General features: G+C 45.8%; 1 protein-coding gene across 10 annotated transcripts in view; it reads right to left on the bottom strand.

Annotated features, from left to right (window-relative positions):
* Positions 1 to 18182, bottom strand: part of PTPRO (protein tyrosine phosphatase receptor type O) — a 570099-nt gene that overhangs the window by 76280 nt on the left and 475637 nt on the right. For 8 of the 10 annotated variants that reach the window (XM_073564603.1, XM_073564604.1, XM_073564609.1 and 5 more), the window contains 5 exons: positions 12969 to 13031; positions 11579 to 11614; positions 11247 to 11328; positions 10392 to 10482; positions 3554 to 3630 (listed from right to left, as the gene is read on the bottom strand). In XM_073564603.1, coding sequence (XP_073420704.1) covers positions 3554 to 3630; positions 10392 to 10482; positions 11247 to 11328; positions 11579 to 11614; positions 12969 to 13031 — 349 coding nt within the window. The remainder of the gene's footprint in view (positions 1 to 3553; positions 3631 to 10391; positions 10483 to 11246; positions 11329 to 11578; positions 11615 to 12968; positions 13032 to 18182) is intronic. The other 2 variants (XM_073564607.1, XM_073564605.1) reach the window with 1 other exon arrangement.

Genomic DNA, 18182 nt, shown 5'->3' with positions numbered 1-18182 from the left:
AACATGTCCGGACCGTGTTCCGGATTTTGAGGGAGAATTCCCTGTTTGTTAAGGGATCGAAATGCCTCTTTGGTGTACAGAGGATTTCATTTTTGGGATTTATCTTATCTCCATCGACTATTGAAATGGACCCGGCCAAGGTACAGGCCATTTTTGATTGGGCTCAGCCTACTTCTTTGAAGGCTCTCCAGAAGTTTTTGGGTTTTGCTAATTTCTATCGTAAATTTATAGGTAATTTTTCTAGTATTGTCAAACCACTGACTGATCTGACCAAGAAGGGAGCTGATGTGCTGAATTGGTCTCCAGAGGCTGTATCAGCATTTCAGGAGCTTAAGCGGAGATTTACTTCAGCTCCAGTTTTACGGCAACCTGATGTCTCACTTCCATTTCAAGTGGAGGTAGACGCTTCTGAGATTGGTGCAGGAGCTATTTTGTCCCAAAAAGACCCTGTGACTTCTAAGATGAATCCCTGTGCCTTCTTTTCTCGAAAGTTTTCCCCATCTGAACGCAACTATGACGTGGGAAATCGGGAATTGCTGGCCATGAAATGGGCATTTGAGGAGTGGAGACATTGGTTGGAGGGAGCTAGACATCAATTTGTGGTCCTCACCGATCACAAGAATCTGATTTATCTGGAGTCGGCCAAACGCTTGAATCCTAGACAGGCTAGATGGGCCTTGTTTTTCACGCGTTTTAATTTTGTGGTATCTTTTCTTCCGGGCATTAAGAATGTTAAGGCAGATGCCCTTTCTAGGAGTTTCTTTGCTGATTCTCATAATGTGACCAAGCCTACTACTATCCTAGGTGAGGGGGTAGTTCTTTCTGCCATTTCACCCGATTTGAGACGCGCCCTGGAGGAATTTCAGGAGGATAGGCCTGAGCGTTGCCCTAGGGAAGATTGTATGTTCCTGACCAGTGGAGAAAGAAAGTGATATCTGAAGTCCATTGCTCCGCATTGGCTGGTCATCCAGGTATTTTTGGTACCAGAGATTTGGTGAGTCGGTCGTTTTGGTGGCCTGCCTTGTCTCGTGATGTCAGGAATTTTGTACAGTCCTGTGGAACTTGTTCTCGGTCTAAACCCTGTTCTCGTTCTAGTGGGTTGCTGATGCCCCTGCCGGTGCCCAAGAGGCCATGGACCCATATCTCAATGGATTTTATTTCTGATCTTCCGGTCTCTCAGAGAATGACTTATCTGGGTGATTTGTGATAGATTTTCGAAGATGGTCCATCTTGTACCACTCCCAAAGTTACCATCTTCTGCTGAGTTGGTACCCTTGTTTTTACAACCGGTGGTTCGGTTACACGGGATTCCTGAGAACATTGTGTCCGATAGAGGGGTCCAGTTTGTTTCCAGATTCTGGAAAGCCTTTTGTTCTAATCTGGGAATTCAGTTATCCTTCTCCTCCGCGTTTCATCCCCAGACCAATGGGCAGACTGAGAGAACAAACCAGACCCTGGAGTCTTATTTAAGATGTTTTATATCTGCTGATCAAGATGATTGGGTCTCATTTTTGCCCACGGCCGAATTGGCGCTGAACAATAGAGCTAGTTCTGCCACTTTGATGTCACCCTTTTTCTGTAATTTTGGGTTTCATCCTCGATTCTCTTCAGGGCAAGTGGAATCTTCATCTTGCCCAGGTGTGGACACTGTGGTTGTGAGAATGCAGCAGATATGGGACCAAGTGGTGGATAAGTTGTCACTCTCTCAGGAAAAGGCCCAGAGTTTTTCCAACCGGCATAGGACCATTGGTCCCCGGTTTAAAGTGGGTGATATGGTTTGGTTGTCGTCTAAGAATATTCCTATGAAGGTTGCATCTCCAAAATTTAAGCCAAGATTTATTGGACCTTATAAGATTTTGGAGATTCTTAATCCTGTTTCTTTTCGATTGGCTCTTCCAGTTACGTTCAAAATCCATAACGTATTTCACAAGTCACTGTTGAAGAGGTTTGTTGAGCCAGTAGTTCCTGTGGCGGCACCTCTTGACCCTGTATTGGTTAAAGCAATGTGGAATATGAGGTAGAGAAAATATTGGATTCTCGTTTGGTTAGACGGAGACTCCAGTATTTGGTCAAATGGAAGGGTTATGGCCAGGAGGATAATTCTTGGGTCTCTGCCTGATATTCATGCCAATAAATTGGTTCGTGCTTTTCACCGGGCCCATCCTGATCGGCCTGGTGGCATGGATGAGGGTTCGGTGAGCCCTCCTCAAGGGGGGGTACTGTTGTGAACTCATTTTCTGCTCCACCAGTTGAGAGTTCTCCTTCCGTTCTCCCTCTGGTGGTGACAGGAGGTAGTGAGGTTGGTTTAATTGGTAGTGATCTGCCACCTGATGAGGAGGATAACGATTGGATCTCTGGAGTATCAGACTGGATATAAGACAGCTGACGCTCTATCCTGGTGCTGGTGATTCAGTCTGCTTCTCAGGTCTTGGACTTCAGCTCTGTTCCAGTCTTCTCAAGTTAAGTTTGTTTTTGCTATTGTTCACACTTGCTCTTGTTGGTCAATTCAGTTTTTTGTGGTCAGCCAGCCCCTGCTGGGGTTGTGCTGAATTTCCACTCCTATTTATCTGTATTTGCCTTTTAGTCCCTTATTAGATTGGCCTCTTTTTGCTCTGTCTCAGAATATTTCAGAGTGCTGATATAGTGGGAGAAGTCTAGTGACTTCAGGGTTAATTTTGCTATTAGAAGTGTTGGACATTATTTTGGTAGGGTTTTTGGCAGATTGCAGACAGTGTCTTTCCTTTCCTGTCCTTTCTAGTTAGTCGGGCCCCATCGTTTGCTCAGCCTATTTTTCTGCCTTTGTTTGTGTTTTCTTCTTGTTTCACCGTCAATACATTTGGGGGGCTGTCTTTCCTTTGGGGTCTGCTCTCGGGCAGTTAGTTTTCCTCTTTTCCTGCTTTAGGCTTATGTAGCTCTCTGGTTGTGATGAGGCGTCTAGGATCATCATATGTACGCTCCACGACTGCTGCTAGTTGTGTGGTAAGATCAGGGATCTGCAATCTGCATAGTTACCAACCTCTCTGGTTTTCTGAGACTTGGCTTGTGTTGTTTTTTCCTCCTCGGTGACCCATTCATAACAGAGAACACTACTGAGTCCACCTCTACTGATAAGATAACTGATGAATCTGCCCTCTAATATCAATGAGATAACTGCTGACTCCGCCCTCTAATACTAATGAGAACACTATTGACTCCACCTCTACTGATAAGATAGCTGATGAATCCGCCCTCTTATATTAATGAGAAGACTGCTGACTCTGCCCTCTAATACTAATGAGATAACTGCTGACTTCATCTCTAATGATAACATAACAGATGATCCCGCCCTCTAATGATAATGAGATATCTGCTGACTCTGCCCTGTAAGGATAATGAGATAACTGCTGACTCCGCCCTCTGACCACACACCTTAATGATAATCTCTGTTTGCCATCACAGCAAGGCCCCCAGTGCTACATTTATGCAACATGTTCATGTGAAGTGGCTTCATGACACCTTCACAGAGAAGAGTTCTGGGGTCTCCATTGCTGCCCAGACCTCCATCTACACTTACTGGGATGAAGTTGGCATTGATGTAATCGGCAGAGTCTTCCTCCTCAGTGGTAATGAGCTTCACCCGACTAAAGTCGTCTAGATGAGAGAATGGAGAAGTTGCAGTAAGAGTACCGTAATCGTCAATACAACTTACTTTATGTAGTCATTTCAACACTAAAGAGAGCCGACATAACCTGTGCCATACAGTCCACCCACACGCATTCTGTGCCATACAGTCCACCCACACGCATTCTGTGCCATACAGTCCACCCAAACGCATTCTGTGCCATACAGTCCACACACACATTCTGTGCCATACAATCCCCACACACATTCTGTGCCATACAGTCCCCACACGCATTGTGTGCCATACAGTCCACCCACATGCATTCTGTTCCATACAGTCCACCCAAATGCAATCTGTGCCATACAGTCCACCCAAACGTATTGTGTGCCATATAGTCCACCCACACGCATTCTGTTCCATACAGTCCACCCAAACGCATTCTGTGCCATACAGTCCCCACACGCATTGTGTGCCATACAGTTCACTCACACGTATTTGGTGCCATACAGTCCATCCACACGCATTCTGTGCCAGAGTCCCCACACACATTATGTGCCATACAGTCCACCCACACGCATTCTGTGCCATAGAGTCCCCACACACATTATGTGCCATACAGTCCACCCACACACATTCTGTTCCATACAGTCCCCACACGTATTGTGTGCCATACAGTCCACCCACACGCATTCTGTTCAATACAGACCACCCAAACGAATTCTGTTCCATACAGTGCACCCAAACGCATTCTGTGCCATACAGTCCACCCACACGCATTCTGTGCCATACAGTTCACACACGCATTCTGAGCCATACAGTCCACCCACACGCATTCTATGCCATACAGTCCACCCAAACGCATTCTGTGTCATGCAGTCCACCCACACGCATTCTGTGTCATACAGTCCACACACACGCATTCTGTGCCATACAGTCCCCACACGCATTCTGTGCCATACAGTTCACTCACACGCATTTTGTGCCATACAGTCCATCCACACGCATTCTGTGCCAGAGTCCCCACACACATTATGTGCCATACAGTCCACCCACACACATTCTGTTCCATAAAGTCCCCACACGTATTGTGTGCCATACAGTCCACCCAAACGAATTCTGTTCCATACAGTCCACCCACACGCATTCTGTTCCATACAGTGCACCCAAACGCATTCTGTGCCATACAGTCCACCCACACACATTCTGAGCCATACAGTCCACACACGCATTCTGAGCCATACAGTCCACCCACACGCATTCTGAGCCATGCAGTCCACCCACACACATTCTGCGCCTTACAGTCCACCCACACGCATTCTGTGCCATGCAGTCCACCCACACGCATTCTGTGCCATGCAGTCCACCCACACGCATTCTGTGCCATGCAGTCCACACACGCATTCTGAGCCATACAGTCCACCCACACGCATTCTGTGCCATGCAGTCCACCCACACGCATTCTGTGCCATGCAGTCCACCCACACGCATTCTGTGCCATGCAGTCCACCCACACGCATTCTGTGCCATGCAGTCCACCCACACGCATTCTGTGCCATGCAGTCCACCCACACGCATTCTGTGCCATGCAGTCCACCCACACGCATTCTGTGCCATGCAGTCCACCCACACGCATTCTGTGTCATACAGTCCACACACAGCTGGGGTTTATTCCAACATGCATTACTCACACAACTTGTGCCACACTGTGCTCACTTTCCTACCCAGCCTGTGCCAACAATAAACTGAGGCATGCCCCCCACAGAGGTGTCTTCAGAGGTTTATGATCGGACCAGAAACTATAATGTTCCCTGACTGTTGCATCCACTGGAAGGGGGCGATTCTAGATGTATCTCATGATTAGAGATGAGGAAATTGATCCACGGAGGATCGAATTTAAAAAAAAAAAAAATTCAGAAACTGTTAAGAGATAGGAGCTCAAAGCACGAAGGATGTGGATAGATGAAGGTGTAATGCAACAGTGGTGGACTACTTCAGTGGTGATGTAGCAGACTGAAAATGAGAGTCTCAGTTGGTGACCAAAAAGCCAAGAAACAAATGATATACAGTGACCTGTTTAGCATCTTGTCAGCAAGCAGGGATAATATTAAATTGCTCATTGTAGATATTGCAGCTAAATCCAAGCTCTGAATTCAAGGCTGGTTGTAAATGAAAGTGTGATCCCTGTGTTTTGGGGTTTCACTATTTACAGGAGAATCTTCCCAATTCTGAAACAAACTCAAGTATTTACCTGGCAATGCGTGCACATTGTGTGAAATCATCTGCTCTGCCCTTTTCATTGCTCCAAGTCTAATCTGGGCACACCGGCCACGTGCAGGTGCCTGCTTGTGGGAAGCGATTCTATACTAGAGTGGCATGTGGCATCTGTTTTATTAAGGATGATAAAACACATCTCTTTTGAATTTTGGAATCCATTTTGTGCTCTCTAGATACCAGACACCCCAGGACCATACTGCCCTTATTTGTTACGGCCGTGAACCTATGTGTAGCAGCTTTGCAACTTAGTATTTTAGGTTTCATTAAATTACTTTTCATTTTGGTTGAACATTATTAAAAAAAAAAAATGAAATTTTTTTTTCTCAAAAAACCGCAGAATAAGAAGTTGAGGTTTTACATCTGTGTGACAAGTTGCATTTAGCAATCATAAGCACCAGGGTCAACGTCAGCACCCGGTGCACCAAGACAAGTGTCGGGGCCCTACGCAGACAGGGGGCACAAGAAAACCTGGAGCCGGCCCTAATGGACACTACAGCGATGCTGCTGGTTGGTGCCGCAAATTACTTTCCAAGTACTTACATGGCAATGGCTTTATTTAGGGTTACGCCTTTGTCGTCCAGGGTGGAAGAACGTTAAACCAACAATTGGTTAGGTATCGGTCTCCTTTAACACCTCCGTGGTATCCGGCTCAACTAACGTTCAACCCAACAAGCCCAAGTAGTATTATTGACTCCACATGGCGTCCTCAGTACTTTCCTTTATGCAAGAAAAGAGCTGGGAAGCAAGTTTACATGGGGAAGCAGAGTCACGCGGTAGAAGATACAACGTGCAAGTGTAAGGTTCTAGCAGGAACGTGGGATGCAGTCACGCATGGGGAGGCAGAACAAGGGTTAAACAGATTTATTTACAGGGTAATGTACTCCACGCAGGGAGTGAGGGATTGTAGGGTGATGGTAAGGAATAAGGCAGAACTGGGAGAATGGCAGGGTAGGTCAGCGACGAACGAAAGTTCGGTAATAAAGAGGTGAAACTTAACAGTCTGTAGTCTTCTTTGGTGCAGCTCCTCGGGATTCCAACGGTGGCACCGACAACAGCGGCACGTGATGTCTCGGTGAGGTCTGTAACAGGCGGGGATCCAACGGTGGCACCAACAACAGCGGTGCGGGACGTTTCGGTGAAGTCTCTGGGAGGCAGGAAGATTTCCCATGCTAAAACGTATCTAGCATCTAGTCTAGTGTTGGGAACCGCCGAAATGGAACTTCGCCCCTCAGTGTACACAAGTCCTTGGTAGCGAGGCTCTGTCCTAGCAGTCTGTCTCTCTCTCTCTGCGTCGCACTCACAGTGCAGTCTCTGCCTTCACTAGGGTCACCTCCTAGCGTGGAGGGTAGCGGGGAGCTGACAGTTGGTCGTCCACAAATGGTGGACCTGTATGCTGGGGTCTGTCAAGTATGCGGTCTTTCTTGGGCAGAGTGTGTGCAGTATTCACTATCATGCCGGGTACGGCACTCTGCTTAGCTCTGCTCTGCTGGCATTGTTCCGCACTGCTCTGTGCCGGTGCCAGACTGACCTTTTTGGCACGCTTCTCCCTTTTATCCCCCTGCTGCTGAGCACGCTTTCCTAGCTCTCCTGGGTGAGCAGGAAGCTTAGTCTCTCTCCTCCTTCCCTCCTGCAGCAGAGGAAGGTCCGCCTCTCTCAGGCTTCCCCTGGAAACAGAGGATGCAGCATCCTTAGTTCCGGCCCACAATATTTGCAACTCTTCCTGCCTCTCTGGCTCCATCTTTTTCCAGTAAGGCTGGTCGAAGATACGCCAAACTTCGGGTGGAGTGGTGGAGAACGGGGGTTCATCTAGGTCACCTGGAGCAGCAGTCTCTTGAGGCCTGTTCCTTTTCTGGATCACCATATGACCAGTCGAGAGATTCTCCATCTTCACCCTCAACGGCTGCAGGAAAAGATTCTTTGGACAAACTTTGCTCTGAAACATAAGTTTTTTCCACTTCATCCATCTCCTTTTTCTTCTTCTTAGCCTTGCTGCTGACAGCCACTTGAGCAGACAGCTTGTCCTTCTCTTTATCTTCATCGGAAGCCTTAGGTACCTCTTGCTCGGGCTCCTCAGTCTGTGGACTGGGTTCTTCTCCATAGCTCCCCCTCTCTTGACAGGCGCATTCCCGTCAGAACTGGGACTGGATGCCTTGAAACCATTCAGGCCGGACACTGCGTCGTCTGCCCTGTAGTCGGCAGGATCTTGCGAGCTGACGGCTGGCAAACTTTCCTCTTCAGGGGACAATACTAGTGGCTCTTCCTTCTTATTGACGAGAACCGTAGGAGCAGGCGTCTCGGGAACACTAGTCACCTTCTCTCCTTTGTCGGGAGCTTGTGGCGAGCATGATGGCGATTTACTCCAATGGACCACTTAGGCAGTCGTCCTTTCTCCCTCTTCGGGTCCAATCTCACCGTCGGGACCTCTAGACCTAGGTTGGAGATCTGCGAGACTCGCCTCCACGCGTCAGGACAGCGCAGACATTTTACCATGGACAGTCGAGACCCTCTCTTCTCGGCGTCCGACGTCGTGGCTCTGTCTTGCTCTTAGTGGGTCTCTTCTCCCGCCATACCATTCCCTCCAGGGGAGACGTTCCCTCCAATTAGCAGGACCTTCGGAGTGGTGAGCGGGCCTTTTTCATCGCTTTTCTTGGGTAGGGCAATTTCTGGACAGGTGTCCCACTCTTCAGCACACCCAGCACTAACGTCTGCATCTGTCTGGTGGGCGCTTTGGTCTGGTTCGTCGACCTCGACGGGAAGCATATTTCACTAGCCCTTGCTCTTCACTCCTGGATACAGTGTTACACTCTGGAACCGCCACTGAAGAATTCTTTATGCCTCACACCTCTCCTAACCTCCTTCACCTGCTTCCGCGTATTACCTCTGGTATGACACTGGTCCCCAAGACAGCAGTAAGGGCTTCCCTCAGACTCTCGACTTTTTCCCAAAGAATTTCTTCTGGGAACCTAATGTGTATCCTCTCCTAGACTGAAGTCTATATCTCAATGGAGGGTTAGGATCCTGTTGTAAATAAAAATGCCTGAGGCTAAGGGGTGGAGTGCTCAGTCAGAAGGCTAATACAAATATCAAAAAACTGTCCGTCACATCTAAACATAAATCAGGTCTGAACAGGTGCTTACCTAGAGTAGCCAACTGATTTATGTTTGGATGGGACGGTCAGTTTTTTGATATTTGTATTAGCCTTCTGACTGAGCACTCTGCCCCTTAGCCTCAGGCATTTTTATTTGCAACAGGATCCTACCCCTCCATTGAGATATAGACTTCAGTCTAGGAGAGGATTCACATTAGGTTCCCAGAAGAAATGTAGACTGTCTAAGAGGATTGGCATTAGGTCCTAGCAAAAGAGAATCACCTTATCGTTTCTGTCAGGTACACATGAATTGGCCAATTTATGCGCTAAGCATTCTCAATTTTTCATATTTCCAGTGCAGTAATGCAATTTGATTTTCATATTTCATGTTTGCATGCTATAGCGCTACAGAGTGCTGCCTTATTTGTTTGATGAAGACTAATGAAGCATGCCAAAAGTAAAAAGAAAATGTTTTTAAAATTATAAAAAAATAAAAATATAAAAGTTCAAATCACCCCCTCTTGCCCCATTCAAAATAAAACAATAAAAATAAAATATGGGCTGATCAATAAAAATTAAAAAAAAAAAAGATTAACCTCATCGCTAAATGGTATAGTGAGAAAAAAGTCAAAATATGTAGGTTCACTCTGTTAACACTCCTACAAAGGCTGATGACAATGTGTATGTGTTTGTTTACTTATCGACTTAGTAATGAGGGTGCCTAGGGCTTGGTGGCAATGACAGCTGCTGGCACCAAGCCCTATTCTCATTACCCTGATGAAGTATGTAGCAGCATTAGCATGAAAAAGGTGGTGTGGGACCGAGAAATGACATCACAAAACTTTTTTTTTTTCTTTTTAGATACCTTTATGTAGCTAAAAAAAAAAAAAAAAAAGCCTTCATTTCTGTAAAAAAAACAAGTGTTTTTACCGCAGGTTTTTTCTGCCAAGAGATGCAGAAACCTTGCATAAATTTCTGCAAGCAAATACTCAACGTGCGCCCAAAGACGTTCTTCTGACTCCGAGGGGAACTCGCACTGAGCTCCACAGATTTTCCAGCCAATCGGAAGCTTTATATTTATACGATTTGCATGAAGTTATTTGCCACAAATCATTTTTTGGGGGAAAATTTGGCGAAGTTGGAGAATTTGAATTTCAAAAGATCTTCTCATCTCTACATGTGATGCATTATTCCAGCCACCTGACCGCTGCTGCTAATCACTGACCTCAGTCAGGTGACGGAACATAACTTCAGGGTCCATGGGGGTTAGTGCAGGTGAGTGGGCTCAGTTTATTATTGAAGGCTTCTCCTATGCACAGTATGTGTTATGGGTGCGAGGTGTCAGGACGCTGCCAGGCAGGCCATAGTAAGGTCTGGTCATGGTGCCCCCATAGGAGTGGTGGGGTCATCATTGCTACGTTTACTCACATGGTAATATGTTTGTGTAGCGGTTTTTACATCTGTTCACAGGGAGGTCGGCAGCGCTGTGTGGAATATCCAGGCCGATCATCTTCAGCTCCTGGAAAAAACATGGCCAATGGTAACGAGGGTGACACGATGGGTAACGTGATGTCCGGAGGTTTATGGCCAAGCTCTAGTAATGCTGAGGGACTGTCACGTACAGTGTAGGAAAGACTAAGTGCAACACGAAGTGAAAGGGAATCCAATACTAGGGAAGGGGGGGGAGTGAAGACCCCTATGCAGCTCTAACGTCACCCTATCTGCCCTAACGACCCCATATGGGTTCTGCACCTATCACCGAGCAGGATTCCTAATCCCTACCTGCCCCTAGCAGTAAGCCCTGCATAGGGAAAGACAGAATGGGCAATCCCCACTACCACTAAAGACAAATGGGATACACAAACAAGGGTAACACTTGAGTATACTCAGAGAGAAATACAGACATCATCCAAACACAAAACAGGAAGATAGCCGACTGCTATAGCTCCAAGCCTCAACAGGGAAATGGAAATATCACCGGCAACTCCCAGCAGCAAGCTGGGAGTTATAAACACCCTGGTCCAGGAGTGTCAACTAGAGTCGAAGGAAGTTTGCCACTGGGTCCTAGAGTCAAAAGGACCAGGAAGAAGTCTGCAAAGGAAACTGCTGAGACCTTCTACAGTCAGAAGCATGGCGATGGTCTGCAGCCACTTACACACCCGTGACAGGGACATGCTGAGGGGCGCCAGAAGGGTGAATTACACATGTACCAAGCAGATCTCCACTCAGGACCCTCTGTTATCAGAGGTCACTATGATCTGGGACTTGGATTTTATCACTTACCTCAAATTGCAGTGAGAACTTGTAGTCAGAGTCCTTGGCCATGTCCACAATGTAGGAATCAAAGTCATCCAACTGCACGGGACTTCCAGGACAAAGGAAAAGTCACAGAAAGGGTTATTACTATGGTCCCCACTTAAATGGACCCCACTAATGTAAATCACAAGTTACTGATGATTAATGAGGTGGAAAGTCCAAACAGCAGCGGCACAACCACAGGCTGACCGCTGATATCAGAGAGCAGCAGCGGTGGGGTATGTCACCCTCATATATCCTGCCGCCCCCTGACTGCAGCTGATCAGGAGATGAAGGGAAGGACGCCGCTTGTCACCTACTTGGTCAGCTTCCGCTTCTTGAATCCATTCTTGCTCCTAAAACAAAATATTAAAGAATATGGAACAGCAGAAAATGTAACTTATGCAGATACGTCACTGATTATTGGGTGAAGTTAGAAATCACCGATTATGGGGTGAAGCCACAAGTCACTGATTATGGGGTGAAGCCACAAGTCACTGGTTATCAGGCGCAGCCACAAGACTTGTAAGGTCTGTCAGAGGCTCAATAAGGCTTCCTCATACAGACAGGGCGCAGACTGCAGAGGAATCCCAACCTTCACCCTTTATCCCTGCACAGGGATCTGGTCTTACAACAGGTTCACTGGATTGCCGCCATGGAAGGGCAGAGATGATACAAGTGGAGAAAGACAGATCAGAACCAGGAGGAGCAAAGGTACAAAGGATGGTGAGGAAACAGACCACTGGCAGACGACAGGAATCCAACAAGTAACAGAAACACCAGACAGACAAAACTATAACTGGCGGTGGGAGTCAGAGCCTCAGGGGTGTAAATAGAAGAGAGCACGGCCCAGGGCTCAGAACCCTAACCCTAGCCACACAGCTTCCTGACGTGACTCAAAGGACGGCCATACTGCCACTGCGAAACGCCCCAGCAAAGGCCTGGACGTGACACAACTCTTATCACTGATGGCGGCCACCAGTCAGTGTGTGAAGCCACAAGTCCGTAGTCACTAGGTACAGTCACTTCCCCTAGTGAAGCTGCGCAAGACACAGCGATATGGGTGGGGTCTGTTCCCAGACCTTCTGGGGGCTCCATCTTCCAGCATCGCCCCCACCTCTGCATACCCTTGTGCTCTTTTGGCATCCTTTTTTCATGTGACGTACACCATGCACATGTAGGTAAACCCTACACCAGTGTCCCGCTCCCGCAGACGCCTGCCATTCCAGTCCACTCGGGTGGTAAGGAGGGTCAGGGAGCGACTTCTATTCTGTCTGCATGGAGAGACCATCATCAGCTGGTATCTCTGATTCCTCCATTCATAGTACAATAAACCTCATTCTTCTCGCAGCTGAGAATTTGCTACATTTGTATCCATTCTGAACAATACATTTTACCAGCACTGGTTCATTGTAACAGCCCCTCAGCTCAGGAAGAACTTGTGCTTCTGCTGCTCAGGGGTGTTAGCCTCATGATTTCATCTAATGGGGCTGAGAGGGGCCGTTCTGGCCCCAGTGGACAGTTTTGTGGGCTCCGGATGAGAGAGGTTTCACAAATCGATGAACAGACAAGCACATGAAGAACGCATTTATCTGGATTCCTGCAGCAGCTTTGCTCACAGATGGTCAGAATGCTGGAGGAAAGTGGTGACAGATACAAAGTAGTGAGTGGGGGTGAGGGGGACACACAGGGGCTCTGGGGGCCACTGACCTAACAGGGCACTGCTGCTCCAGACAAACACTGCTACCTCTCTGGTAAAAGATTCTGGTAACGCTAAAAAAGAAACAGATTCTCTTCAGGGTAAATGACAATGCACAAAAGGATTTATGACTGATATCAGGCCCCGCCACAGTCATAACGACAAGTTCCTCCGTGGTGGGAGCACATCCCGATCCTAACCCAACAAGCCCCTCCTCGTATGAGTGTTCCCTTTATAAAGTGGATGGTTTGGTCTAAATGTACCCTGATAACCCCAACCTATACTGAAGCTAGACCAAACTAGCCTAATACTAGAGCTAACCCTAACCCCACCATTCCTAGTACAAGATCTACACTCTAGGAAAACCCACAAACCATTTTTCCAGATCTACGCTATAGCCTAACCCCAAGTCTTAACACCTAGTACTAGATCTACAACTGTCCAACCCATCTAGCCTCTATATTAGGTCTACACTATAGCCTCACCACACTAGTCCTAATAATGGATCTACACTATAGCCTCACCACACTAGTCCTAATAATGGATCTACACTATAGCCTCACCACACTAGTCCTAATAATGGATCTACACTATAGCCTCACCACACTAGTCCTAATAATGGATCTACACTATAGCCTCACCACACTAGTCCTAATAATGGATCTACACTATAGCCTCACCACACTAGTCCTAATAATGGATCTACACTATAGCCTCACCACACTAGTCCTAATAATGGATCTACACTATAGCCTCACCACACTAGTCCTAATAATGGATCTACACTATAGCCTCACCACACTAGTCCTAATAATGGATCTACACTATAGCCTCACCACACTAGTCCTAATAATGGATCTACAGTATAGCCTCACCACACTAGCCCTAATAATGGATCTACAGTATAGCCTCACCACACTAGCCCTAATAATGGATCTACACTATAGCCTCACCACACTAGTCCTAATAATGGATCTACACTATAGCCTCACCACACTAGTCCTAATAATGGATCTACACTATAGCCTCACCACACTAGTCCTAATAATGGATCTACACTATAGCCTCACCACACTAGTCCTAATAATGGATCTACACTATAGCCTCACCACACTAGTCCTAATAATGGATCTACACTATAGCCTCACCACACTAGTCCTAATAATGGATCTACACTATAGCCTCACCACACTAGTCCTAATAATGGATCTACAGTATAGCCTCACCACACTAGCCCTAATAATGGATCTACAGTATAGCCTCACCACACTAGCCCTAATAATGGATCTACACTATAGCCTCACCACACTAGTCCTAATAATGGATCTACACTATAGCCTCACCACACTAGCCCTAATAATGGATCTACACTATAGCCTCACCACACTAGTCCTAATAATGGATCTACACTATAGCCTCACCACACTAGTCCTAATAATGGATCTACACTATAGCCTCACCACACTAGTCCTAATAATGGATCTACACTATAGCCTCACCACACTAGTCCTAATAATGGATCTACACTATAGCCTCACCACACTAGTCCTAATAATGGATCTACACTATAGCCTCACCACACTAGTCCTAATAATGGATCTACACTAAAGCCTCACCACACTAGTCCTAATAATGGATCTACACTATAGCCTCACCACACTAGTCCTAATAATGGATCTACACTATAGCCTCACCACACTAGTCCTAATAATGGATCTACACTATAGCCTCACCACACTAGTCCTAATAATGGATCTACACTATAGCCTCACCACACTAGTCCTAATAATGGATCTACACTATAGCCTCACCACACTAGTCCTAATAATGGATCTACACTATAGCCTCACCACACTAGCCCTAATAATGGATCTACACTATAGCCTCACCACACTAGTCCTAATAATGGATCTGCACTATAGCCTCACCACACTAGTCCTAATAATGGATCTACACTATAGCCTCACCACACTAGTCCTAATAATGGATCTACACTATAGCCTCACCACACTAGTCCTAATAATGGATCTACACTATAGCCTCACCACACTAACCCTAATAATGGATCTACACTATAGCCTCACCACACTAGTCCTAATAATGGATCTACACTATAGCCTCACCACACTAGTCCTAATAATGGATCTACACTATAGCCTCACCACACTAGTCCTAATAATGGATCTACACTATAGCCTCACCACACTAGTCCTAATAATGGATCTACACTATAGCCTCACCACACTAGTCCTAATAATGGATCTACACTATAGCCTCACCACACTAGTCCTAATAATGGATCTGCACTATAGCCTCACCACACTAGTCCTAATAATGGATCTACACTATAGCCTCACCACACTAGTCCTAATAATGGATCTACACTATAGCCTCACCACACTAGTCCTAATAATGGATCTACACTATAGCCTCACCACACTAACCCTAATAATGGATCTACACTATAGCCTCACCACACTAGTCCTAATAATGGATCTACACTATAGCCTCACCACACTAGTCCTAATAATGGATCTACACTATAGCCTCACCACACTAGTCCTAATAATGGATCTACACTATAGCCTCACCACACTAGTCCTAATAATGGATCTACACTATAGCCTCACCACACTAGTCCTAATAATGGATCTACACTATAGCCTCACCACACTAGTCCTAATAATGGATCTACACTATAGCCTCACCACACTAGTCCTAATAATGGATCTACACTATAGCCTCACCACACTAGTCCTAATAATGGATCTACACTATAGCCTCACCACACTAGTCCTAATAATGGATCTACACTATAGCCTCACCACACTAGTCCTAATAATGGATCTACACTATAGCCTCACCACACTAGTCCTAATAATGGATCTACACTATAGCCTCACCACACTAGCCCTAATAATGGATCTACACTATAGCCTCACCACACTAGTCCTAATAATGGATCTACACTATAGCCTCACCACACTAGCCCTAATAATGGATCTACACTATAGCCTCACCACACTAGCCCTAACAAAAGATCTACACTATAGCTTCACCACACTAGTCCTAATAATGGATCTACACTATAGCTTCACCACACTAGTCCTAATAATGGATCTACACTATAGCTTCACCACACTAGTCCTAATAATGGATCTACACTATAGCCTCACCACACTAGTCCTAATAATGGATCTACACTATAGCCTCACCACACTAGTCCTAATAATGGATCTACACTATAGCCTCACCACACTAGTCCTAATAATGGATCTACACTATAGCCTCACCACACAAGTCCTAATAATGGATCTACACTATAGCCTCACCACACTAGTCCTAATAATGGATCTACACTATAGCCTCACCACACTAGTCCTAATAATGGATCTACACTATAGCCTCACCACACTAGCCCTAATAATGGATCTACACTATAGCCTCACCACACTAGTCCTAATAATGGATCTACACTATAGCCTCACCACACTAGTCCTAATAATGGATCTACACTATAGCCTCACCACACTAGTCCTAATAATGGATCTACACTATAGCCTCACCACACTAGTCCTAATAATGGATCTACACTATAGCCTCACCACACTAGTCCTAATAATGGATCTACACTATAGCCTCACCACACTAGTCCTAATAATGGATCTACACTATAGCCTCACCACACTAGTCCTAATAATGGATCTACACTATAGCCTCACCACACTAGTCCTAATAATGGATCTACACTATAGCCTCACCACACTAGTCCTAATAATGGATCTACACTATAGCCTCACCACACTAGTCCTAATAATGGATCTACACTATAGCCTCACCACACTAGTCCTAATAATGGATCTACACTATAGCCTCACCACACTAGTCCTAATAATGGATCTACAGTATAGCCTCACCACACTAGTCCTAATAATGGATCTACACTATAGCCTCACCACACTAGTCCTAATAATGGATCTACACTATAGCCTCACCACACTAGTCCTAATAATGGATCTACACTATAGCCTCACCACACTAGCCCTAATAATGGATCTACACTATAGCCTCACCACACTAGTCCTAATAATGGATCTACACTATAGCCTCACCACACTAGTCCTAATAATGGATCTACACTATAGCCTCACCACACTAGTCCTAATAATGGATCTACACTATAGCCTCACCACACTAGTCCTAATAATGGATCTACACTATAGCCTCACCACACTAGTCCTAATAATGGATCTACACTATAGCCTCACCACACTAGTCCTAATAATGGATCTACACTATAGCCTCACCACACTAGTCCTAATAATGGATCTACACTATAGCCTCACCACACTAGCCCTAATAATGGATCTACACTATAGCCTCACCACACTAGTCCTAATAATGGATCTACACTATAGCCTCACCACACTAGTCCTAATAATGGATCTACACTATAGCCTCACCACACTAGCCCTAATAATGGTTCTACACTATAGCCTCACCACACTAGTCCTAATAATGGATCTACACTATAGCCTCACCACACTAGTCCTAATAATGGATCTACACTATAGCCTCACCACACTAGTCCTAATAATGGATCTACAGTATAGCCTCACCACACTAGTCCTAATAATGGATCTACACTATAGCCTCACCACACTAGTCCTAATAATGGATCTACACTATAGCCTCACCACACTAGTCCTAATAATGGATCTACACTATAGCCTCACCACACTAGCCCTAATAATGGATCTACACTATAGCCTCACCACACTAGTCCTAATAATGGATCTACAGTATAGCCTCACCACACTAGTCCTAATAATGGATCTACACTATAGCCTCACCACACTAGTCCTAATAATGGATCTACACTATAGCCTCACCACATTAGTCCTAATAATGGATCTACAGTATAGCCTCACCACACTAGTCCTAATAATGGATCTACACTATAGCCTCACCACACTAGCCCTAATAATAGATCTACACTATAGCCTCACCACACTAGTCCTAATAATGGATCTACAGTATAGCCTCACCACACTAGTCCTAATAATGGATCTACACTATAGCCTCACCACACTAGTCCTAATAATGGATCTACACTATAGCCTCACCACACTAGTCCTAATAATGGATCTACACTATAGCCTCACCACACTAGCCCTAATAATGGATCTACACTATAGCCTCACCACACTAGCCCTAATAATGGA

This window comes from Dendrobates tinctorius, unplaced genomic scaffold (genome assembly GCF_039654945.1).
Source record: "Dendrobates tinctorius isolate UK_male_01 unplaced genomic scaffold, ASM3965494v1 ptg000464l, whole genome shotgun sequence".
NCBI lineage: Eukaryota > Metazoa > Chordata > Amphibia > Anura > Dendrobatidae > Dendrobates > Dendrobates tinctorius.
This window is presented reverse-complemented; position numbering and strand designations above follow the sequence as displayed.